The following is a 26,575-nucleotide window of genomic DNA, read 5'->3' on the forward strand; positions in this document are numbered from 1 at the left end:
ACCAGGGAAGCAAAGATAAACTGGCTAAAAACTGTGTTTATAGTCTGTACATGTATAGCTCTCTACGGCTCCTAAGGAGTGAGGTTCATGCCTACCAGGGGAGGGGCCAGCTGCACCAACACAATGCCAGGAGACGGGGCAACATTGACCTGCTCTACTCCAGACTATCAAAAGCACATGAATGCTACCCCTTACGGACGCCAAATTTTTTAACAGACTGCCGATTTGTGTTCTTGTTCTGGAGTATGGAAAGTTTTGTGGTCTGGTACTTAAGAAACTCATCAACTACCCTCTTCACTCACTAAGAGATGATGAGACCAGTAGACTTGTGGACCAGTTTGAGATTGTTCCGGTCATGGAATGAATATACTGAATTACTGAATAGACCAACATGAAGACCACGACTGAAAAGGCTTTCAGTAGGATCAAAACAAGTAAGATCCTGTGGATGCATTGAGACCCTGATGACTGTAGAATGCACGTAATTTCTAACAAAAGCCCATATAATGATATACTGCACTAAATGGGAGTACAGATAAGCTTTGATTTTGAACTGTTCAGATTCCAAAACTATTATTCATAAGCACATTTAGGAGGCTATTCTACAGCTAAAATTGCTTTTAATGTTTGAATATATTTCTTAAGCACACCAGTTTGATAAAAAGGAAAAACTGACAAAAATATTCGAATTTACAATTTGTTTTAAATACGGGTACTTACTACTGATCCTGCTATAGCGTGGACAAGTGTGTTGTACGAAAACAACTCCTTTGATTGAGACATGTCTATGAATTATTGCTGTAAATTAAAAATTGATGTCTATGAATTACTGCCGTAAATTCAAGCTAAATTCACTAAGTTAACTAATCAATGGTAGTTATTAGCATTTTAGAGCATTGTCCTTCAATTTTTACCTAATCATGATCTATTCAATTTCAATTGATGAATGAACCGGTTTTGTGGTTAGTAAACAGACGTCATGACTGTATAAAAATGAGAATGAACAGCTGAGACTGAGAACACAATCATCAATGATTGCCAAAGCTAAAAACAAAAATTAACCAGTAGAAGAGGCCTCTCTTAACTACTGATAAATAATTTATTTGGAAAAATTAATTCAGTATTAAAGCCAAAGGTTATTATGAATTGATTTGACTACTTAAAAATGAAAATTAACATAATTTGAAAGAAGTTTTTTTCACACATTTTATCTTTAATAGAGGCAACAAAGGGGATCAATTAATTCTACTTTGTGAAATTAAACCGGCTTAGAACGTAATCGAAGGCATTGCTATGCACTATAGCAACTGGTCCACGTTATAATGGCAGTGGATAAAGGAAAAATAATATAGTGAGGTCCTCGTTATAATAACAGTATTCGATCAACTTTGGTTTTGCTATCCTTGTCTATCATTTGACAAAACCGGTGGTAATATCCTTTTCTGGGTCCACAACGATGCCAATTATATTTTTGACAGTGTAGAAATATAATTAATTAATACAGAGAATCGACATCGCTATTCTTCTATCTTTATCCACTGCCATTATAACGTGGACCTCACTATAGCGATGCCGATTCTCTGCATTAATTAATCATATTTCCACACTGTCAAAAACATACTTGGCAACGTTGTGACCTGGAAAATGATAGTACCACCGGCTTTGTCGAATAATAGACAAGGATAGCAAAACCAAAGTTGATCAAATACTGTCATTATAACGTGGACCTTACTATATAATACAGAGCTTTGACTTGATGAACATTTTATCATTTAGGGAAGCATGCATCCTAAAGTAATCCTATAATGAGATCTACATTAGGAATCAGTAATAATGGCATTGGAGAAAGATAGGAGGGCAACGTTGCCAATCCAGACCGTCTAGTCAATGCCTTCTATAGATGGTGGTTGATACAGGTCTATTAGTGTGATATATCAACTGTTCATTCTTGTTTGAAATAATCAATTAAATTTTATTAAACAAGAAATTATATTTTTCAATTGTTTCATAATGAATTTTAATTATTAGGATTGAATATTTTGTTGATTAATTATCAATTCTACATAGTTGAAAGACGATCTGGAAACAGAGCAAATCGAGAAAGAGATAGCGTTATCTGCTTTGTTGAATAATAGACAAGGATAGCAATACCATTGCTAATCAGACACTGTCATTATAACGTAGACCTCACTATTTATCAAAAAGCATGATAGATGACAGTCATGTATGTTATATAATAGAATAATTATATGTTGAAATTATTATTTATCATATTGATTCTGATAGTTGTAATAGTAAGTTGGCTACACTGCAAGACAGGCTAGACAAGGTTAGACGCTAGGCAGTCTAGAAAACTAGTATGATCCTCTTGAACTTTATAATGTATTCAAATAAACATGTTAATAATTATTACTTATGTTTTTTTATTGAGTGAACACATAACATGGCGCAGTCGGTATTTAGTTTTGAGTTCCTAGTGAATTGATTGTGTTACGCTGTGAATACGTAAACTGGATTTACAACTACAATCTACAATGGCGGCTTCTTGTAATGTCCCAGCTAAGTTGTGCCTTGATGGCAACCTAAGTGAAAACTGGAAAAAATTTGAACAGTCCTTTCAAATTTATCTTTTAGCCTCCGGACTTGACGGATCAAGTGAAGAACGTAAAGTTGCCTTACTTTTGAACTTGATAGGGGAAGATGCTTTAGTCGTCTACAATACAATTCGTGATGAAAAAGACAAAAAACTACAAGATGTGTTTAATCGATTTAAAAATTATTGTAACCCAAAAAAGAACATTCTACATGCTAGATTCCTATTCAGTAAAAGAAAACAACGAGACGGTGAGGATTTTGCTTCATTTTACACTCATGTGAAAGTATTAATACAGGACTGTGAATTTGAGAATGTCGACGAGATGCTCCGTGATAAGCTAGTTTTTGGCTCCAATAACAATGAAATAAAATCGAAAATGATTAAAGAAGGCAATCCCAAGTTGGATGATGTGGTGCAGACCTTCAGGCTTGCTGATATCTCTTCCAAGCAAGTAGAACAGATTTTATCTAAACCTAACCTCGAAATAATTCACTCTAGTAATGTACATGACAAGAAAATGAACTATCAACAACCTTCTGATAGTGGTCAAACATTGATAAACTGTAATCGATGTGGCTATAATCATGCTCGTGGACGTTGCCCAGCTTATAATAAGACTTGTGCCAAGTGCCAAGGCAAAAATCATTTTGCAAAAATGTGTAAAACAACCAAGCCTAATGATCGACAACACAAAGTACACTGTATTGACACACAAGAAAATGATGACAACACTGACACTGGAAACTGGGTGCACTTCCTTTCGAGACTTTTCTTCATTTATTGACTTCTCATATTTTTCACCAATTTCAACACTGCGACAATAATCAATTATTTCCTCCAACGAGGCGTTGTCTCGCAACACACGTTGTTGCATTTCTTTCGACCTTAACCCCAATGCAATCATAGCTTTCAATAACTTATTCTCTTGTTCCCCAAATTCGCATCTTGTCACTAGCCCCTTCAAAGTTGCATAGAATGAATTAAATGATTGACCTTCCTCTTGTTTGCAAGCTATAAAATTGTATACATTCATGATCTCATTCTTTTTTGGTAAACAATAGCTCTCTAATATTTTTGATATTGATTCTACCGTTTCTGGCTCATCCACATCTTGTAACGATTCATATAAAATCAAAGCTTCATTGCCTAACAAGTTTTTAAATCTTGCAACTTGAATTTGGTTGGATTTTTTATTTGTCTCAGTCGCTATAAAATAATTTACGATATTTTTCCTGAATAATTCGAAATTTTGTGAAACATTTTCCCCATTGCATAGTAACGGTTCTGGCTTGTTGAAATCCATGTTCGTCTTTTAAGAAAAAATATAATAATACGATAATTACCCAATCTTATTACTCACTCAATCCTGTCGTTATCATTCTCCTTTTCTGTTCAATTCCTTGACTGCGCCATGTTTAAATATCTTAATAAATTCTTAGCCATTTGAAGCAACCATCTTTATTTACGTAGATAACAAACTAAACTCAGTAAACAACTTATTATTTTATCAAACAGTTATCATGTGATTAAGTAACATCACATGATATACAAACACTGACTACTTCTGTGGCTCTCTGAGTATTTCATCAATTCAATCTAAGGCATGGTTCCAATCTGTAAGAGTTGAGGATACATTGGACATCGACTTCAAACTCGACCCCGGCGCTGATGTCAACATTCTACCAAATCCAATCTACAAGGAATTGAAGAAAAAACTTGGTCACTTTCTAACAACTTCACCTTGTGAATCCCGCCTTGAAAGCTGGAATGGCATGCACACCGATGTGGACTTTACAGTTTGTTTAAACATTTCAGTCAATGGACAAATAGGAGAAGAAAAATTTTATGTTGCTGGTAATGAACTCTCAGTTCCAATTTTAAGTCGAGACTGCTGTACTAAGTACAATTTGGTCAAAAGGATTGCAGAATCAACAGTAAGTTATTCAAAGTCAACCATTATTAGTAAATTTAATGACGTTTTTGAAGGTATTGGAAAAATAGACAAACCTTACAAAATTTATCTTAAAGCAGGCAGTGAACCCTCATCTATTTCACCTCACAGGGTTCCAATTAAGATTCAAGAAAAATTAGAACTAGAACTTAACAAATTGCTTAAGCTTGGCATTATATCAAAGTCATCTGGTCCATCAGCTTGGGTGAATAGGCTAGTGACTGTTGAAAAGCCAAATGGTGATCTTAGAATTTTTTTGGATCCTAAACACTTGAATGATGCTATAGTTAAAGATCACTTTGGTATTCCCACACTAGAGGAGGTTTCTAGTAAAATAAAAGATGCTAAGTTTTTCTGTGTCTTGGATCTTAAAGATTCATTTTGGCACATTCCACTTGATGAAGAGAGTGCAAATTATTGTACATTCTCCACCATGTTTGGTACATTCAAATTCAATAGGCTTCCCTTTGGGTTAAATATTGCTTCAGAGGTATTTGTCTGAGATATTTAGTGACATTAAAGGAGTATTCATATACATTGATGACATTCTGATCTTTGGGGAATCTAAAGAGGCAGTTGATAAAATATTTTTTCAAGTATTGCATAAGGCTAGAGAATGTAATATAAAATTCAACTTGAAAAAATTCCAGTATATGCTTCATGAGGTTCACTACTTGGGTCACATATTTTCTAATGGGACTATGAGGCCTGATGAAGATACAATAAAAGGTATTATTGATTATGACATTCCAAGTACTAAGGTTGAACTACAAAGATTTCTAGGTCTCATCAATTATTTGCGATCTTTCATTCCAGATTTATCTCAAATTACTGCTCCTTTGAGGCAGCTTCTGAAAAAGGATACAGTTTTTGTTTGGTTGGATGTTCACACACAAACAGTAGACAAACTTAAGAGAATAATAACACAGGCTCCTGTTTTACAAGTCTTTGATCCTCAAAAATCTATACAAATCCAAACTGATGCCAGCAAAGATGGCATTGGATGTGTTTTGCTACAAGAAAATAAACCTATCTACTATGCTTCTAAAGCTCTTTCTCAGACTGAAATCTGAGTAACAAGTATTTCTTTGTATTAGTAACAAGTGTGATAGTGTAAAAACATGTTTTGCCTGTGGTGAAACAAATCATGATTTTGTCAAATGTAAGTATAAAACTTATAAATGTAAGAAATGTAGCAAAGTTGGTCATCTGGCTAAAGTTTGCAAGTCGGAAAACAAGTCTACTAATTTTGTTCAATCAGACTGTGATACAGTGGAATTATTTTCAATAACTGATGTCAAACCACTTATGATGAAGGTCGTAATTGATAATATTCCTATTGAAATGGAATTAGATACTGGCTCGGGTATTTCTATTATTCCAGAAAATATCTATCATGCTTTGTTTTCAAAAATAAAACTGCTTCCATCTAATGTAAAGTTGAAAACTTATGTAGGTGCCAATATTGTTCCTGTTGGAAAGTTTCAAAGTGTAATCAGGTACAATGATGTTGAAAAAGAAGGTACTCTTACTGTAGTGAAACATGGTGTTAGGCCATTATTTGGTAGAGATTTGATTTCCTTGTTCAAGATTAATAGTTTTGAAATTTGTAATATGTCTCTGGAAGAACAGAAAGATAATTTGATCCATGAATTTGGCGATTTATTAAAGAAAGAGTTAGGTCACTACAAGATGAGGAAAGTTAATTTGAATTTGAAAGAAAATGTTAAGCCTATATTTTGTAAACCTAGACAAGTAACAATCTCATTTAAAGAAAAGGTTGAAAAAGAACTAGATAGATTAGAGAGTGAAGGTTGTATTTCCAAGGTGGATAACTCTGAATGGGGTACACCTCTAGTTCCTGTTCTTAAACCTAATTTTGACATACGATTATGTGCTGACTACAAAGTTACTGTTAATAAATATCTTGATGATGTAAATCATGTTATGCCCAGAATTGACGAAATATTTCAAGCACTACAAGGTGGTGAAAAGTTTACTAAGTTGGATTTCTCAAATGCATACAATCAATTAGAACTAGGTGATGAAACAAAAATGATGCTTGCTTGGAGTACACATAAAGGATTATTTGTTCCAAATCGTTTACCATTTGGTGTCAAGCCAGCTTGTGCAATATTTCAGAAAGAATTAGAGAGAGTTTTACAAGGGTTGAGTGGTGTAAAAAATTTTCTTGATGATGTAATTATTACAGGTAAAGATGACAAAGAGCATTTTCATAATTTAAGATGTGTTTTTACTAAGCTGCGAGATGCAGGGTTTTGTTTGAATTTTGATAAATGCAAGTTTTTTGAAAAAGAAATCTCGTATTTAGGTCACATCATAGATTCTGTAGGAATAAGAAAAGATCCTAGTAAGGTTAGCTCTATTGTGGATGCTCCTAGGCCTTCTGATGTAGCAGAGGTACGCTCTTTCATTGGTATGTGTAACCACTATGGTAAATTTGTTCCACAATTGTCAAAAATCTTGAGTCCTTTGTATAGTTTATTGAAAAAGAATGTTAATTTTGTATGGACCAAGGATTGTGAACAATCTTTTATTGAAGTCAAAAATGTAATGTCGTCAGATTTAGTTCTAGTTCATTACAATCCAGAATTACCTGTAAAATTGATTTGTGATGCTAGCAGTAAAGGTATTGCTGGGGTTTTAGCCCATGTATTTGACAATGGTGAAGAGAAACCAATATGCTTTGTATCTAGAGTGTTGACTCCTGCCGAAAAGAATTATTCTGTCATACACAAAGAAGCATTAGCAATTTACTGGTCTGTACAGAAATTTTCTCAATATTTATTGGGTAGAAAATTCATTCTAGTAACTGATCATAGACCTTTGTTAGCATTGTTCGGTGAGAATAGAGGTATACCGCTGATGGGTGCAAACCGTCTACAGAGATGGGCTCTATATTTGTCTGAATATGATTATGAAATTCAATATGTAAATGGTACTAAAAATTTTGCTGATTGTTTTTCTCGTTTACCTATTAATGATGTTGATTTGAATAATGAAACTGAAAAATTTGTCAATGATTATGTAAATTTGGTAAGTGATTGTATTCCTATTGATAGCGACCAGATTTGTATTGCTACTAGAAACGACAAAATTCTGAGTAAAGGTATGCATTGTATACAGTTAGGTTGGTCAGAAAATTGTAATTCACCTGAATTAAAACCTTATTTTGTAAGAAAATCTGAATTGAACATTGAAAATGGAGCTATTATGTGGGGTTACAGAATTGTAATGCCTGAAAAATTTAGATTGCAATTGCTAAATGAACTTCTTTCCACCCATATGGGTATGTCGAAAATGAAAAGTTTGGCTAGAGGTTATTTCTGGTGGCCAAATTTGGATGATTCTATTGAAAAATTTTGTAAAAGTTGTGTTGTTTGTATGTCTAGTAGACAAAAACCACAAAAATGCGAGGTAGTAAATTGGCCTGAAACAAAAGAAGTATTTGAAAGAATTCATGTTGATTTTTTGGGTTCAATTAATAATAAGCAATATTTGATTGTAACTGATAGTTTTTCTAAATGGCCAGAAGTTTATAAAATGAATAGAATTGATTCTGAAGCTACTATTGGAAAATTGAGAGAAATATTTGCTAAATTTGGTATTCCAAAAATGTTGGTTAGTGATAATGGAAGACAATTTGTTTCACAAGAATTTGTAAAATTTTGTACTGCTAATAAGATTAAACATATAACATCTGCTCCGTTTCATCCTGCAACCAATGGTGCGGCAGAAAATGCTGTAAAAACGTTTAAGTATTCTTTGTCTAAGTTATTAAGTGATGTAAAAAACAAAGGTTGTTCCATTGATACTTTGATAAGTAGATTTTTGTTCACTTATAGAAATACTCCACATTGGATTACTAATGAGTCTCCTTCTTACAGAATGTTTGGTAGGAATGTGAGAAATCGATTTAATTGTTTGAAAGAATCTACACTTGATTGTAAGCCTAGCTATTCTAAACCTAGTGGTAGGGAGGTATACTTTGATGTCGGTGAAATAGCTTATGCTCGAGATTACAGAAATTCAAATAAACGAGTATGGCAAAAATGTAAGATTGAAGAAGTGGTAGGTTGCCGAAACTACATTGTAAAAATTGTAAATGAAGGTTCAATATGGCGTAGACATGCTGATCAATTGATTAAAGCCTGTAATTTCAATCAAGATAATGTTACAGATAAAATTGAAGAAAAAAATGTAGTTAACTATAACGTTGACAAGAGTATTGATTATAAATCTTTGATTGTACCGAATGAGACTATGAGAAATGAAACTGTAATTGTACCGGATACTTGTGTAAATACTGATTTATTGAATGAACCTATTGTAAGAAACAATGATGTAATTGAACCTATTGTAAGAAATGATGATGTAATTGAAAATCAAAAGCAAGTATGTGAAGGTCAAGGAATAAATTCGACTAGACCTAAGAGAGTAATCAAACCACCAGAACGTTTGAATTTATAATTTCTTTCTATTGATAAATTTTATTGATTTGTATTTTGTATTGAATTTACTTTTATTGTACATCAACTGTACTACTTTGTAACTTGGTGTGGGGGTGTTGTATTGATTGTATCGAACCCCAACCAATATTTAATATCGATAATGTCATATTGGATAGTTATTATGATTGTGTTCATGGGAGGCTGCGGTGCATGTACGGCTTCGGCGAAGTGAGCAGTAACCAGAAACCACGTGACTGGTGCACCACTACTTGCTCCCACCGAACGAAAACCGAATTCTGGTTCACCGTTTTTGGCGCGTACTTTTGAAATTAATCGTTTACAGATTGGTGTTGACAAAATAATAAAGGTGTTATCAATATGAACATTTCAGCTATTATATATTATTGAATCAATAATAATAATTAATTTATAATTTGAAAAAGAAATTTTTAATTTATTATACAAGCTTGTCCAAGCCAATATTATCTTTTATGTAGGTTGCAACAGACCTATGTTATCTTATCACAACAAAGCTGGAGTATTGATTAGTTCTTATAGAAGCACTAGGCTAATCATGTTTTTCCTTATAATTTTTTTTTTTAATAATTAATGATGGCTCGTGCTGTCATCAATGAAAATTTGACTACCTACTTTTTCTATGCAATTAGTGTTAATGAATAAAACGTTTTATGGAATATTAGCAAAATGTTAATACCTACGGTAATTGAAGTTTCTTGATTTATGTTCACTATCCAGACATTTATCTGGATAGATTCTAGCCTAGGAATGAATCAACAAAATAATTATAGTATTCCGACTAATAGATAATAACATAAACACATCTTAGTTTAGTAGAATAGTCGATGAAGCTAAAAAGTAATAAACTTTCCAGCCAATTAATAATGAATGAATTTCCTACTTCTCGACTGTCCTGTAATTAATTCCATCAATGGAATAAAATACTTTGTACGCCTCATCCTTTTTTAGTCTATAGATTCTGGATGTGAAGACATAACCTAACAAAACAGCAGACAACCAACGCTTTAACTCTCGACCAATAAGAAGCGTTGATCCCGGTACCGGTTTTGTGGAACATACTTTTCGAGCGGTGCAAGTGAGCATGTACGTGGTGCAAGTGAGCATGCACCACTCCACTCTGTTCCAAGATGGCGACCGGTACCTGAACTGTCAAAAGCTCCCACCGAACGCATTTTCGTGTCCTTGGTCGAAATCGTACATGTACCACAACCTCCCATGAACACAATCATTGTGTCGATGAGATGTAGGTACATTGTACATTCAAGATGGCTACTGTTCTTCTCTGGGTCAAGGCGACTCCAGTTTATAATTCAATTTTGTATTTGATTTATTATTTAAATGGTGTTAGATAAATAGCCAGTGAGTTTGCAAACATCGTATTTATTTCAATTCCACTTTACAACAGTCATTGTGGTTTTTGTGTTCACATTATGTACCCAACTACTAAATACTATCTGATTTCCTTGTCCTACAATGTTGAACCGGTAGTAAGATCACTAGTTGGAACTTTCACTGCTTTGATAAAATGCACTGCTTTCACTGCACCTCAATATCCAAGTCAAAACAAAACCCATCTAGTATATTCCTTTATTTTTGATCCCGGTATTGCTCAGTAGGGGGAAAGTGAGAGTACTGAGGAAAAGCTGGCTCAAGGCTGCCCCAAATCTAATTCTTGGTTCTAACCTTGCCCAACCCAATGTAATCTGAACTAACTTAACCTAGCCATACTCCTAATCTCACAATAAATCTTAAATGAAGATCCTCATTCCCACTTATTTGGAAAAAGCTAGATCCAGCTTTTTTTATTTCTTGAATAACTAAGAAACCATTAATTTTACAAAAAATTACAAGAATAACTTTTTCCAGTAAATCTAATTACGAATCCATTGACACCCTATTTGTTAAAATTGAACAGAAAATAAGGATCAGTCCCACTCTTATAAGAAAAGTAGATCCAGCTTTTTTTATTTCTTGAATAACTGAGAAACCATTAATTTTACAAGAATAACTTTCTCCAGTAAATCTAATTACGAATCCATTGACACCCCATTTGTCAAGATTGAACAGAAAATAAGGATCTTATGGAAAAAGTAGATACAATTTCTTAAATAACTAAGAAACCATTAATTTCACATGGATAACTTTTTCCAGTAAATCTATTTGTTAAGATTGAACAGAGAATAAGGATCTTATGGAAAAAATTGGATCCAATTTTTTGAACAACTAAGAAACCGTTAATTTCATCAAAAAGCTACAAGAATAATTTTTTCAGTAAATCCATTTGTCAAGGGATCTAACTCAACTTTTTCTGAAACTCGTTTAACACATAGTGAAATACCAATTAGCATTCCATTCAGGTCATGGGAATTGCATGAATTTCCACAATTACCTGAAACTACCAATCTTCAATGGACAGTTAAGACAACTTTGAACATATTGAAACCTAGATTCATTATTCTTGGATTTCAAAAGAATAGGAAAAATGTTATAACTGCTAACAGGTCACATTTTGATATAGCGAGTTTTTGTATGAGTATAGCCATAGCGAGTTTTTTTCTAGTTTCAATAATAATTAAAGTTAGTCTGTTCGTGCAATTATTAGCATAATTATTATTGTTCAACAGTGAACGTAACATAAAATAAATTGTTTACTAACTTTTCCTCTCCTACAGTTGTCATCAATCACACCCACCAAAACCAGTAACTTTCTTCTCATTTCTTCAAATATTACAAATGCAAGTTTGTATTTGTATGGTAACACATGGCACAGTGGTGAAAGAAAATACCTTATTCATCCCTCCTTCAGAAACGCTTATGCAAAGGAACTGATAAGCTTATTGAAAGCAATTCTCCCCCTCTCAATTTAAGTAGCCTCAGTAGGGGGGCAAGGAATGTGAAATTGATGTGTTCTTCTCAATCGTACAGATAATTTTCCCTTGCTCTAAAAAGGCATTAACATAGGGAGTGAAAGTAGTGCAATGACAAAAAATTACATTAATTTATTTTCTATTAACGTATTTTATCATGGCTACTTGACTTGTTAATTGAAAAATAATTCTATAGTAAACTACCCTTTTTTTAAACTTGTTTATTTAAAATACATAAATACAATAACAAATCTTCTTGGAATGTTGAATCCATTATTAATTTTTTTATAAAAAAGGTGTTTTTTCTAACTATCACAAAAGACATCTTACCATAATTCAACATTATGCATGTACGGTAATACATTAATATTCAACATTGCACTTTCCATATGTACCGAATCAACATTCTCTGCTTCTCCTAATACAATTTAGAAGAAAAATTCGAGTTAAATATTGAGCAAGGACATCTCCTTAATGTAATTTGTGTCGTGAAGTGGATTTCTTTTCAAGGAAGTGGCACTTGCGTGAGTAAAATCAGATTTCATGAAAAGCACTAGAACGAGAGTGAAAGAAAAAGTTTACAGTACTCTTACATCCCTTGAAAAATTTTATTCACAGTGTCAACTCTGTAAGTGTACCACATGTAGTTACACACACATATATATTTTTATAAATGCTATAGATTGAACATAACTTGGAAAGCATAGTATGATGTGATCATGTGCATTTCAAGTTTCATTTTATGTGGTAAAATTTATGAAAAAGCGTACGTCCAAAAATCGATGTATATGTAACTGGCTTCAAATATCAATGTTTATTGCAGAACCTAAAAAGTGCTTATCGTAGAAAAAATATTACATCATAATATCACTCTCTGAGATCCTTCATAATTTCCTCTAGAAAATTGTTTTGAAGTATGAGTAGGAATAAACAATAAATCATATGGTACTAACTTCATAATTTAATTTCTTAGGACCAAGGCACACGAAGCGATTTTTCAGACATTTACAGACGAGTCGGCAGGGCAGAAACTCTCCGATTGGCTGATTGGGTTGGCGTTCGGGAATCAGTTGATAATCAGCCAATCAGAGAGCTGTCCTAACGACTCGTTTGACGATGCTTCAAAAGGCTTGGACCTTTTCTTTTTTATAATTCTTCAATTTTTATAACTCAACTTTCTAGTTTCCTGAAAAATACATTTTCGTTACCTAATGGGTTTTTGAACTGATGACTCCAAGCGATAGAAAAAATCGAAATCGACCATTACTATATAGAATTATAATTATTAGCTTCTCAGATTTATAGGAAATGAAGTCAATTAAACTCTTTTCCATTCGGAAGGTGGAAAACTGGACGGGAAATTTTGTCGTTTTGGAAGAAAACTTGACCCATCACTTCATATGGTTTACAATATATGTGAAAGGTCATCTTCTTCACTTATTAAAAATTATTGCCCATTTTAATTTTCCCGCACGGGTAAAATCGTGTAATGTACCTGCAGGCTAAATCCAGTAACATTTTCCATTTAATTATGATATTATGTGACAGGTTTACATATTTATTAGAATTTTACCATACCATCACAAGTCCTGTTACATAACACTGATACTACAAATTTAAATTCAATTGTATGATTTTGGAACTTGTTCTGCACATCTTCAAAATCAAACATACCTAATCAAATTGTATATAGGGACAAGGGTAGCTTCCACAAGCTGAGGCAAGAACGCGTGATTGGAAATGTAATGTTCATTTTTTGAGTTCGGGACATTTCTTATTCCGCGGCCCCTTGACAGCTCTAGTCTAGTGGAAGCTACTATTGTTCCTGTATGCAGGCAGTTTCAAAACACTCGACTTTTTTCAATTCTCCACGTGTTTAATTATGTATTCAATTTCAATACAATATTAACTGAAGTCAGTAAAGCATCTATTCTATGAGAATAATCATTGTATTGCTACAATTTGGAAGCAGAAGTTGGCGGATTCTCACTACAATTTCAAACTATGAGTAACACATTATTGAAAACCATGTTCGGTCATTTATTGGAGAAGGACAGTTAGAATAAATCTTCAAAAACATTACAATCTTTGATATAATTCAATGCAAAAAACACAATTCAAATTGAAATAATAACAATAAAAAAGGTAATAATATATCAAGGAATTTTAATTATTGTCAACTGATAATTATATTCGATATACATGAATTGTTTATGTTTACATCTTTCGAACAGAAACGTTTATCTGAAGCTTGGCCTCCAGCGGTGTTTATTCCAGAACCTGAAAAAGATATGATATTGATGAAATAAACAATAAATTCAAATAAAAAATGAATTATGTCTTAATAGCATTTGAATGCTGGGTGTTTTGCTAACAATTGATTTTTCACTTGATTTGTCGAGTTGGCAATTACAGCCATCGATTCATATTAGAAGTAGCCTACATTCAACACATTAGATACTCATACTCACAACTCAATACAAATGTATTCAATGAATCAAACCCCCATAATTATGCTAATTGTAAGTGATTAGAAAATTTTGATCAAGATGAGTATTTTTAAATTAATTAATAAAATCATGTAATTATAATTCAATTGATAAATAAGAAGTCGTTAAAATGGGTGAGAGATAAGGATAAATCTGTTTGCTGCATATGTTCGGAATTTTACGCTGTCATATATCATCAATTTATTACTATAAGAAGGTTAACAAAGGATTTATAAAATTATTGAATTACATATTAAATTTTACAGTTCAAACAAGTGAATGTCGATCTAATTTTCCCATTTTGTGAAATTCGCTAATTAACAGCTGAAAGAAAGCAACCTAGTCAAGTGACTAAATTAAGAAGTTGGAATTTTTGCGGCCTTTTTCAAATACGTATGATGATAATTTATAAGGAGACTTGATTTGCTGGAAGAATTTCTTTTCTAATCAATGCAAGTGATAGGCTGTTGAAGGGTTATGATGGGAGTGATCAGAATGATGACCCTAACAGCGCCGACACGCCACCATTCTCTATGGCCGATGGCATTAGAGCGGTGCAATGCCCCCCTCGATGGTTGCCTTAATTTGATGTTAGGTCATCTAATTCTGGATGAACAGAATTCCGGCTGGACATTTGACCACATTTGCAAGACCCCGGAGAAATAACATCACTTTGGAAGGTTTCCATTCGCAGTTGTTGTCTTTCTAGGGGCCTCACCCAAACATGTGGCAGATCGTCAGTGAGTAGCATTATTTTCAGTAGCAATTTTTCATTTTTGAATCGGATGATTCTGATTAACTAGCATTCAACTTGAAATTACTGTACAAAGTATTTTTAGTACAAAATATTCGAATTGATAATTCATCCACAAAGTGAGATTTCCCCTCAAAGTGACACCAGCAGAAAGGTACACAAAAATTACAGCAATACAATTTATCTACAATAGCTAAAATTAGGTTAGAGTAACGATAATCTATTCAACGATGGCTAGAGATGTGCAATACGTCCATTTAGTCAGAAAAGGTATTTAATCTGCTGTTTTAGCAAAATTGGAATTCAGAAAATATGAATGTCATCTGACAACAATGTCTGTCGTCGTCGAAGTCAGCAGTTTATTCACGAACCAAAACCCACCTTACAGACTCACGCGCCACAAACACGTACATTTCACTTTTAATCAGCTGATTCTAAGTATATAGATGCCTGTTATATCTGTATTTGTGCAGAAACAGTAAGATTCAGAATGATATAATAAGCATCAGCAGACGAAAAGTTAAATGCGTGTTCTTGGAGCGTAAGTCTGTACACATCTAATGGTAAAATAATAAAAATTGGTATCGAAATTCCAGTGCACACTGGAATTTTCGATAGGTTAGAATTTTTAATTTACTTTTCGAAAAACTATAGTGTATGGTAGAATGAAAAGAAAAGCAATGACTTGATGACTATAGTGAGGTTCATGTTGTAATGCCAGCAGCATTTAATTAACATTGGTGTTGCTATCATTGTCTATCATTCGACAAAGCTAATACTGATGTAGAAATATACTTAATTAAAAAAATATTTCATCTCTATTATGAACATTTATTATTCAATCATTAAAATATAGATTTTTTAGTCGAATAAAATATGATTATTTTAACAAATTCAAAAAGCTCTTTATTCCTCATAAAAAACAAAACAATATGATTCACAATCTGCTGTCAGTACCGTACTTTTACAAGAACTCATACATAAGAATAATATTTTTTTTTCAATAAAAACTCAAACAAAATAGTTGAAATTAAACCAATAGAAAGTGATCCTAAAAAAATCTTAATCCTAGTTTTGATCATGATTGAGATTCATAACTCATCAGGATTGAATTCATGAGGGAAGAATTGTGAACCGACAGTGCTTTCATTCAGGAATGATCTTCACATGGACCTGAGGTCTGTGTGAGAAGACTAGTTCTTTGAATTGCCAATATGCTCGGAAGATTCCGAGGAATGATTCAGATTTTTGTAATTTAAAACATTCATGTGAATAAGGATAGATCTTTTTTAAGGATAGATAATACAGTAAATGTGAGGGGTGTTGATTAATCATTGATACTAGATATTAAAAATTACAGTTGTTACAATACTATGATGATAATGATTGTGTTTAATAGCACAATGTCATAGGGTATTGGTACGCAGACCTTTTGTCTGGATGATGATGACTGATCCACAAGAAACAGACGTGGGCCCTAACAGATTGACCGATTTGGGATATTGTAGCCTAATGGCCTCCAGTTATTGGATAATAATAATAATAATATAAGGAGAATTTAATGTGAAGAATGAGTAAATTAAGAAAGTAATATGTAGTACAATGTGTAAAAATAATGTAAAAAATTAATACATTTATAAAACACGAATGAACAAGAATGTTCATCTGACAAGCCATCTAACAAGAATGAACAGTTGATATACCGGTATCAGCTATCCTCTATAGAAGGCAGTGGCAAGATAGAGAATCGGCTTTGATGTTCTCCTATTTTTCTCCACTACTATTATAACTTGGACCTCACTATATTTATTGAGCAGAGACAGTGCAGTCGAATTTCAGCCAACTAGAGAATACAGCATTACATTTCTACAAAGAGGGATGAAGATGTTGTACATTCATTTACTTCGAAACAAAATAAGCCTTAATTTGTTCTGAAATTGATACTCTTTTTGAGATACAGTGAAATCTCTCTTAATGGACACCTCCAAATAACGGACAAATTTTTATTCCCCGCCATTTCTCCATAAGAGGAATATACATCATTATCTCTTAATAGCGGACTCTCTCAATAACGGTTAACGGACACTTGAAAGGGACAAATTTGTGGAATAACGGACACCAAAAAGTGGTTCTGTAGAGCTAGGACAAATCCTGGCACATAAATTCGTGAAAAAGCTTTAGAAATAGCCCAACAGTTAGGTGTTGATAATTTTAAAGCATCGTCAGGATGGTTAAAAAACTTCAAATCCAACATAACATGAATTTGAAGAGCCATTTATAATAGGAAAAGCTGACAAACCAAGATGTTTCAAGGGGGTTGACATAAACCAATTGAATGTTCAATGGCATTCTAATAAGCCTGGATGACTAGATACCGTCCTAGAGATACCTAGATACAGTCAAGTTAATAACTTTTTGTTAAAAACTCGTGTTATTAACTCCGGTGTAAACGCAGCTTAAGGAAGATTTAAGTCTAGCTTGTGTTATATTGTGAATAATTTTTTCGTCATCAACATTTGACTGGATTCATGTACAGTAATTGGTTAATTAGCTTCATTTTCTACGCCATCTGCAAGAAGTCGAAGCGGAATACTATGGTAACCTCAGGCGGTCAGGTGAGGGAATAGCATTTTGTCGAATGCCGATTGGTAGGGCCAACGATAACACAAACATTTCTAAGGCTCCTCATCAACAGAGAGCTCACTTTGATCGACTTGCAGAAGGTATCGCTGTGTCGAGCATTGATAACTCTTAAAATACGAATTTTTCAATCAATGCTCACAAGACTATGGGCGACGCATTATAAACATTGTTGGCAATAATGTCCACATTATTATTCAAGATCTTCACACATGCACACTACAAATACTCATAAAATGCAGAATTCAACATACACAACACAAAAGTGAGTAGATAAAAGAGGAATAGCAGCATCTACATGGAAAACTGAAAGTTTTCATTTAATATAATAAGCCCTCTCAATCGATTTATTCTTAACAACACTCTTTAAACATCATTATTAGTAGCTCTTCAACAAATAAAGGAAGACTGCTACAGATAAAGAAGAGCTATTGATTATGAAATGAAAGCAATCCTTACAGGGTATGTCAATATCCTCAGTCTTCAAGCTTTCCCTGCATGACTGTGTTTTTAAAATTGTCAAACAACCGCTCTGCCATTTTTGCCATATTAGAACTTTTGAAGAATGGTAAAAATTACCGCATAGGCATGTAACCTCCCCAGATGGGGGGGGGGAGGTAGAAGATCTTTAAATTCTAAAGGGCGAGTCATGGGACTTGATAAATAACTAAGTTTTTGCTCTCTAACTAGCTTTCACATTTTATTGACTGAACTAACTACTAGAATTTTGACAACAAACAATCTGTAACAACGTATTGCACATTCTATTACTCAAGAAAACTGCCTGTAAGATTTTGCTAACTCTGATTTGAAAGCCTAACTGTTTACGACGGTAGCGTGGACTTTACTCATTTCTCTACTCCAAATGAATAATTAGGAACCCGGTCAATTTGGGGATTTAAACATGAGCAAGACAAATATAATGGCACTCATTATTGTTAATACTATTAATCCATTATGATTTGAAACTCTTGTTACTACACTATTTTTATGATTCACTGATATTAATCTTCAACAAACATTCACTTCCCTAATTATCAATAGACTTTTTCAACATATCCACAGCTAGAAAAGATATATTTTAACAAATTTAAAAAAACACGTTAATTCTGGGCCCTCGAGGCCTGAGGCTACCTCTGGATTTTATGTGATTCCGGCCGCGGCTTGATTGGGACTGCAGTTTCCATGCAAATTATGTTCCCCTTCCACCAACGAGACGACGGTCCACGTGGAGACAGATCATAATTCCGTGAGAACAGAGATATGCAAGTTTGAAATATTCCCAAATACTCCTGTATTTTCCATCGCTAACGGTAATATAGTTCCGTGAGAATACCTGCATAAGATTGAAAACTGACTACTTCCCGGACTCAATTATATAAAAAATACATTTCTCACGATAAATATTCACACACAAAATTCAACTGAGTCTGATTGAAAAAGTCCTAATTCTACACTTTTCAAATAAACTAAATCAATAAATTAATATTGAAGAAACCATGAACCCATAAAACATTTATTTCAATATCATCACCATTACAGGCATATATCGTAAGATATAAAGGAATGAGAAAGTCCATAGCATGCAAGTACCAATGAATCTTAGTTTAAATCTTTTAATAAAGACAATTTGGTAGAGTTTCTTACACAAATCTATGATGTGAGGCTCCCAACCAAAACTAATTTCTAATATGAATCCCAACATTTTTCAATTACACTTGATATCATTACCTTATTGAATATGCATCCCTTAAAGAGAAGCAAATTCCGTTTTACTATCATTACTAGAATATTCAAACTCACACTCATATTGGATTTAGTAGCCTATTTACTATTATAAAGTTCATAATGTGATCATAGAGACCACAAGGACACGTCAAAAAATAAAAACGAGTAAGAAAGCTAATAATAACTAGTCACATCAACAAAAAAGTAAAAAATACAAACTCACCAGCTTGTTGTACAACAGAAAGAACTCATTGATGGAATACAAAGGGTTCTACACCAGCAATCCCCTCAGTGCGCCCTTGAATCACCTGGTCGATAGGTCTCTTGCTGCTATTGGCAGCTTGTTGAAGAGTCTCGCAGACAGGTGGGCAAGGCCAGTTTGTGTTCTGCTCAGCCTCTGGTAGGGTAGGTCAAATTCTCATTACCTATGATAGTAGGAAGAGCAAAGAAAGTAAAATGATGTAATTATTATTATTATCATCTAATAATAGCAAATTATTTATCTAATTTTCATGAACATTAATGCATACTTTAGGTTGCAGACAATCGTAATATAATGCATTCAGAAAAATAATACTATAAAATATTAATTAAAGTAATAGTCAAAATTACTTTTGACTTGGAGGGACATGCGCAGCAGAGATGGGTAGGAAATACAGAGGCGCGATGTTACCGTTCTGAACCGGCCAGTGTTCTCTAATTTCTAGTGACTGTTTATGTGCTCATGCTACTCATGGAAAGTTACCTGTCTGAAAGTATTCTGGCGACTGAGACTAATTAAGGAATTGGCAACTGAGCTTCTACCTATGACTGTATTCTTCACTGTAATTGGCTGATCTCCCACCATTTCTCTGCGGTGCATATTCCTCCAAATCAAAAATAATTTTGTAAGGAATAATACTGTGCTGTTCTACTTTAATCAAACCTCTGGACTGAGTACCATAATGATAAATGTCTGAACCAGTAATAGAGTCAATTTTCACTCTGCAAAGACTGTTAAATTGTACACATACAGACTGGGGACCAATGAAAAATAGCTTTAATCGATATCTCAGGGTAAGTTACCAGTTTGGCAGTACAGAATAAAATACACAGGCCACATTGAACCAAGGTAGCCTACTGTACTAAACAAAAAAAGAGCCAGCTTAGTGCCTTCCTTATTTTCTTTCTTTATGAAAAGGCTACATTTTATATCAGTATCACAAACATCATAATCAACAATAAAAACTGGATTGATCCTATCAAAATCATATCCAAGTAAGGTTCATCCTAAAGTCCTGAGTCATGGGTTAACATCAACACAAACTATAGATACAAAAAGCACATTTGATTATGAAATAATATAAGCATGCTTTTTTCATATTATAGTTTATAGGCCTATAGAGCAAAAGGATAATTTAAAGTATGGTAGGCTAGGTAGTAGCTAAGGTAGGCCGAAGCACCTATTTTATAATCCCTGACTATGAACAAACAAGACAGTCAAAATATTCATTCTTGTAAAAATATAATCATCCACTTGATTACTATTTATATAATTAATAGTGTAATAGGTATAAGGACTAAGAGTTTTCACTTACCTTCTATAGTGTGATGAGTAAACTTGTAACATTCAACTTTCAACATCTTGTTCGAAGAGAGTAAAATAAGGGTCATCTTTTATGTCAAAAATTATTTATTTTTTGAAGATGCAATTGATGTTGTTTATTATAACAAAAACTTGACTTTTAATTCAAGGTAAGTAATATTGTAAATGTTGATTTTATTGGAATAAAATTATATATTTATCTACAATTTTAATAAAGAAACTGACTAGCATGTATTTCTTTCTAAATTTGTAGAAGAAAGCTATCACAATTTTGGTCAAGAGGTTAGCTGTCAGTGCTTTTGAAATATTCTTCATTTTCATATAACTTTAAATTTATGGGTATTTGCATTTTTATGAATTCGTCCTTGATATTTGATATATTCATTGTTTCTAATAGTTTGGTAAGTAACGTGTCTAATAATTTCTTCTGTGCTAACCTAATTTTTCTACTAACCTACTTTCAAAAATCTGGTGTGGTACACTCACACAGCTTTCCTTGCCCATTGAACTGTAAGCCTCATTCTTAAACGAGAATAATTTAAGGGAATAACATAATGACAATTGGCAGCAACATAATTATTTGAAACTATGATCAGACTACTGTAGGCTATATGTGTGTATATAATTGTTTTCAGAGTACTTTTTCCTTTGTGTAAATAATTGTGAAATTCGATGATTTTTTCTTAATCGTCAAAACAGCTGCTCTACAGATGAAATATCTCGACTATGTGTTCTTTTTATAAACTGCTCTACCTACCTACTTCATGCACGAGAAGGAGTTCACAAAGTCCATTTCTCAAGGATGGGGTGGACCCCATTAGTTTCCCAGGAAAAAGGCTTATGCCAGTTGATAGATCTGATAAATAACTGTACAGGGTATGAATTTGAAATGAATCGGTCAAGTCATTTTTGAGAAAATCGTGAAAAACATTGTTTTTTAGTAATTATTATCTGCCTTTTTCTCAAGAATATTACGGAGCTCCTGCAATTTTCCCAGAAATGAGACTCATGTCAGTTGATAGAGCTTATAAATGGTATAAATTTGAAGAAAATCGTTAGAGCCGTTTTCGAGAAAAACGTGAAAAACAGGTTTTTTTTAGTAATTATCCGCCTATTTCCCCCATCTTGAATTGAATTTTATTGAATTTCTTATTGTCGGATCCTCATGGTATAAGGACCTTAAGTTTAAAATTTCAAGTCAATCGGTTAATTAGGAATGGAGTTGTCGATTGGAACTTGCCGTGAGCGGACGTTCGGTTAGTTGCTTTCTATCTTATCTTCCAATGCGATAGTCCTCACCTGTTCCTCGCCGTGCTTCTTTTGATTTCTGTTTGGTTTCGAACTATTATTTAATTTTCAAGTTACCATTAAATCAAGTAAAATGAGTGTATGTGCTGAATGTAAACTCTCAGTTAATCGCCAAGCTAAGGACAAGCTAGTGTGTTCTGGCTGTAAATCGTTGTTTCACGGACAATGTGTTAGTGGAAAAAAAATTAGTGAAGCCGAATTGGATATTTTAGTGGCCAATTCCTGGTCTTGTAAACATTTCGTGGCCAAGTTGAAAAACCAACGTAATGAAAATATATACTTGACACCTGTGAAAGCGTCCTCATCCATCTCCGGCGCGCAGGTTCCGATTTCTATGGACCTTTTCAAGACAACTATAGCGGATTTAAAGTGATGGACAGTGATGGATTTAAAGTGATCTCAGTGATGGACAGTCAAGGCTAGAAATATCCCTTCAGTGAAAGCTTCTGGAGAAGCTTGTCTCCACTTTTGAAACTTTAGTCAGGCTTGAGGAAATAATCAAAACCCAACAGGCTACAATATCGAACTTGCAATCCGAAAATACTAAACTGAAAAAATGTGGATATGCTAAATGAAAGGGTGGATGCTCTTGAACAATATGGGCGAAGAAACACCCTTGAAATACACGGGATTCCTGCTGCGCGTGAAGAGAATACCAGAGACCTGGTGCTGGCTGCCTGTAAAGCGGTCGGAGTCGAGCTGCGTCCGGAGGCGATTGACTGCTGTCACCGCCTTGCCAAGGGAGCAAATCAACGCTCGCCGGGAATCATACCCAAGTTCGTCCGACGCGATGTCGCACACATGGTCCTCGACAAGAAAAAACAAATGAGGAATCTTTCTTCGCGCGCCGTTGGTGTTCAGGGTGAGGAACACTCTGTTTTCATCAACTTGTCGCTGACTGTGATGCGGAGGAAGATATTATCTCAGGTAAAGAAGCTGCAAAAGGATCACGGATTCAAGTATGTGTGGGTGGATAAAGCGGGCAATATAAAGGTGAGACCAGTTTATAAGGGTAGGGTCACAGTGATTAATAATGATACGGAACTGAACGCTTTCATTGCTGCTTTAGCGTAACTAGACTTTTAAAAACCTTCTATGTAGGAATATGACTGACTCTATTTTTTTTTATATTCAATTATATCATTCACTTCTAGTGGATATTAAAAATTATTGGCCTTCTATAACCAATGTTATGGATTTAAATTATTATGGCTACTAGCTATACTATTACATGGGATATCCATATAAAAAATGTTTGTAATAGACTGAAACAGGTATTGGCCAAAATGTATTATATTAAAGATTTAATACCTAATAAAGTGAAGAGGATGATGTATATAGCCTTGGGAGAGTCTGTTATGAGATATGGGTTGCAAGGGTGGGGTTTTGCTAGCAATGTTTATCTTAGGAGAATATCTTTGGTACAGAGGAAGATTTTACGTTTGGTCAGCAATTCTCAGGGAGATATTTCATATGAGAACCTTTTGAATAGATGCAAGGTTTTGAATATTAAAGGTATATTTCTGTTTACTTTGATTTTAGAAAATTACTTCTGCAAAAAATATTTAGTTATGAAGGTTAATCGATATGATTTAAGGAATGAGAGGTATGTTGTACCATTTACTTAGAATAATTTAGCCAGAAACACCTTAATCTACATTGTACCAAGAACTTTCAATGATTTACCCGATAATTGTGCTGAGTTAGTTAATATGCGCCTGTTGAAAAGAAATTTGAAGATTTGGTTGAATAATTACACTTTAGATGTAACATAATGTATTGTATTGTTGTAATTCATTCTGTTCTATTTTTTGTATGTAAGTTCAGGGTGACTGTATATTATAACACTTAAGATTTTTGAGAGCTGAGCCAACAATTAATTAATATAATGATAATTTCAACAGTTAAGTAAACTCTGTAAGTAAATTTGACAGTGTAATAAACTGATAAGTGAATTTAACTGTTAAGTAAAAATAAAGTTCACTGATGTATAATTATATGTATAATTATATTTGAATTTACATGTTGTGTATAATAGTACCTTGTCGAGCAGCCTCTTTGAGGTTCACTTAAGGTAGCTTATTTATTCAATAAACGTTTTTTCTATTCTATTCTATTCTATACTTATCTGGAAATCTCCTCTATTGTATTTTAAGTGGTTTAATTTATTTTATTATTCCTTTTAATGCTGAATGAGAAGATCAATCAACTAATTATTTGGTAGATTGACTGATTCACTTTGGTCTATTATCACATTTTTGATCTGTTCATTCATTTTTTGTGGAAACAGTTGAATTTAATTGTTGAACGAATATTTTTACTTGGTAATAAGAAAACAAAGATATTGTCAAATTTCACTGAAAATTTATTAAAAACTTTAAAACAGAACCATGGTTTCACGTAGTTAACCAACGCATCATCAGCTGTACTGAGGAATGAGGATACAGAAACATTCTTAACCTAATCTTAGAAGTCTAGAGCTCCTAAATAATTGGGTGGCAATAACTAAAGTAATGAAATTAATGAATATTATACATGATATCAAAATATATACACCTTTGTAATTATTTTCTAGGTAAAATTAAATTTACTTTAGAAAAAGGGAATATTATTATTATTATTTTTTTTTTTTTTACCACTCTGTACAGCTGGTCTGTTACTCTGTCTCTGACTTGAGGTATTTGGCTTGACAATCTATAGGCTATTTGAGAAAAAATTTGCTTGAAAGGTTATATTTCAAACCTTTAAAAATTACAGCAAAATAAAGTTTAACACAAATTTCACAGATACAGACACAGATAAAAATAAGTTGAATACCAATGTCCTAAACTTCAATAGTCCTATATTGGTTATACTATATTATGTACCAGAAAACCTTGAGAAATAAGATGGAAAATATACAGAATGGCCATATAGGTTACAATAGCTCATTACTTACAAAAATGAGGAACTTGAGAATAAAATTGGAAGTAGCCTATACCATTAAAACAAGGTTGTTTGATCAAGACTATTCTAATCGTTCAAAGTTTTATCGAGTTTTTGGCTAATGGTTATGTGTGCCTATTCATACTGACCTCCAACGAGCAGAAATATTGGAAAATTAATATAAAGTTGGGCTGCAGCCAAAACCTAAATTAAGTCTCATGAGATTGATGTTGAAATGTGTTGGTGCTCATTATACTTGAACAAAATACTGTATAATTATACTCTATACAGGGCTAATAATTACTATTGGGAAAATTCAAACATGATTATTCTAAACTAGTTTTTGAAAAGAACAAAAATACTACTATTGTATCATCTTCCAATCAGTGAAAGATTATTCTTGACTATAATGGGATGATAAACTGAAGTTAAAGCTCTCCAAATTTAAAAACTGTAGGATAATGTTAAGCAATTGTAAATCTAACTTATAGGTGGTTTTCAACTATTCTACTTATGCTACAATTTACGAATTCGGTTTGTTCATTCAGGCTTGTGACTGAGTTATCCTTTTCCAATTTGTGGATTTCAATGGCCTCTAATACATCCAGTAGTTTACTTTTCTGGCAGAAGTGGATGAGCTCTACATCATTAGCTGGATTGAAGTTGTGGCCAGTGTCTAAGAGGTGTTCTGCAAATTTTGAATTACTGTTACCTAACCTCCTAGCAGTTAAGTGTTCTGCAATCCTTGTTTGGAAAGATCTACCTGTTTGGCCCACATATTTGGCGTCACAATCACTACATTTCAGCTTATACACTCCACTCTTCTCCCAGTCGTTGAAGTTGTCTTTGGAAGAATTCAACAGTGAGTTGAGTAGAGGTGCCGTTTTAAAAGATACTTGCAGTCCTTCTTTCTTGATCACATTCCCTAATCTGTGTGAAACCTCCCCTATGTAGGGTAAAGTGATCCAACCTTCCAATGATTTTGTTGATTGTTGAGAATATACTGTTCTGATGGCAGCTATTTTCTTCTTTTTGTTTAGAAGCTTGTATATTAATTGAGTGTTGTAGCCATTGTTAACTGCAATTTGAAGAATGATGTCCAGTTCAGTTTTGTAGTCTTCTGTTGACATGGGGATTCCAATGAGTCTTTCCAGTAGGAAATGAAATGCTGCTAATTTATGTTGAAAAGGATGGCAGGAGTTTATTGGGATGATAGAATCT

The 26,575-nt window shown here is 33.4% G+C and overlaps 2 protein-coding genes and 1 long non-coding RNA gene across 5 annotated transcripts in view; 1 reads left to right on the plus strand and 2 right to left on the minus strand.

Moving 5' to 3' along the window:
* The window catches only part of LOC111064262 (peroxisomal membrane protein PMP34), a 39,070-nt gene extending 38,025 nt beyond the window's left edge, over nucleotides 1-1,045 (minus strand). Inside the window, exon 1 of one of the 3 annotated variants that reach the window (XM_039428185.1) lies at nucleotides 721-1,045. In XM_039428185.1, the coding sequence (XP_039284119.1) occupies nucleotides 721-783 (63 nt within the window). In that variant the 5' untranslated portion in view covers nucleotides 784-1,045. The remainder of the gene's footprint in view (nucleotides 1-720) is intronic. The other 2 variants (XM_039428188.1, XM_039428187.1) reach the window with 2 other exon arrangements.
* A 12,955-nt stretch (nucleotides 1,046-14,000) lies between these two features.
* Nucleotides 14,001-21,280, minus strand: LOC111056288. Its single transcript, XR_002606431.2, has 3 exons — nucleotides 21,114-21,280; nucleotides 19,760-19,961; nucleotides 14,001-14,205 (listed from the first exon to the last, which is right to left on the minus strand). It is a non-coding gene; the product is annotated as an uncharacterized LOC111056288 (long non-coding RNA).
* Nucleotides 21,281-22,993: 1,713 nt separating this feature from the next.
* Nucleotides 22,994-23,503, plus strand: LOC111056289. The gene has a single exon (XM_022343634.2). The coding sequence runs from the start codon at nucleotides 22,994-22,996 to the stop codon at nucleotides 23,501-23,503; it is 510 nt and encodes a 169-aa protein (XP_022199326.2).
* Nucleotides 23,504-26,575: the final 3,072 nt, after the last annotated feature.

The sequence above is a fragment of the Nilaparvata lugens genome, chromosome 5 (genome assembly GCF_014356525.2).
Source record: "Nilaparvata lugens isolate BPH chromosome 5, ASM1435652v1, whole genome shotgun sequence".
NCBI classification, from domain to species: domain Eukaryota; kingdom Metazoa; phylum Arthropoda; class Insecta; order Hemiptera; family Delphacidae; genus Nilaparvata; species Nilaparvata lugens.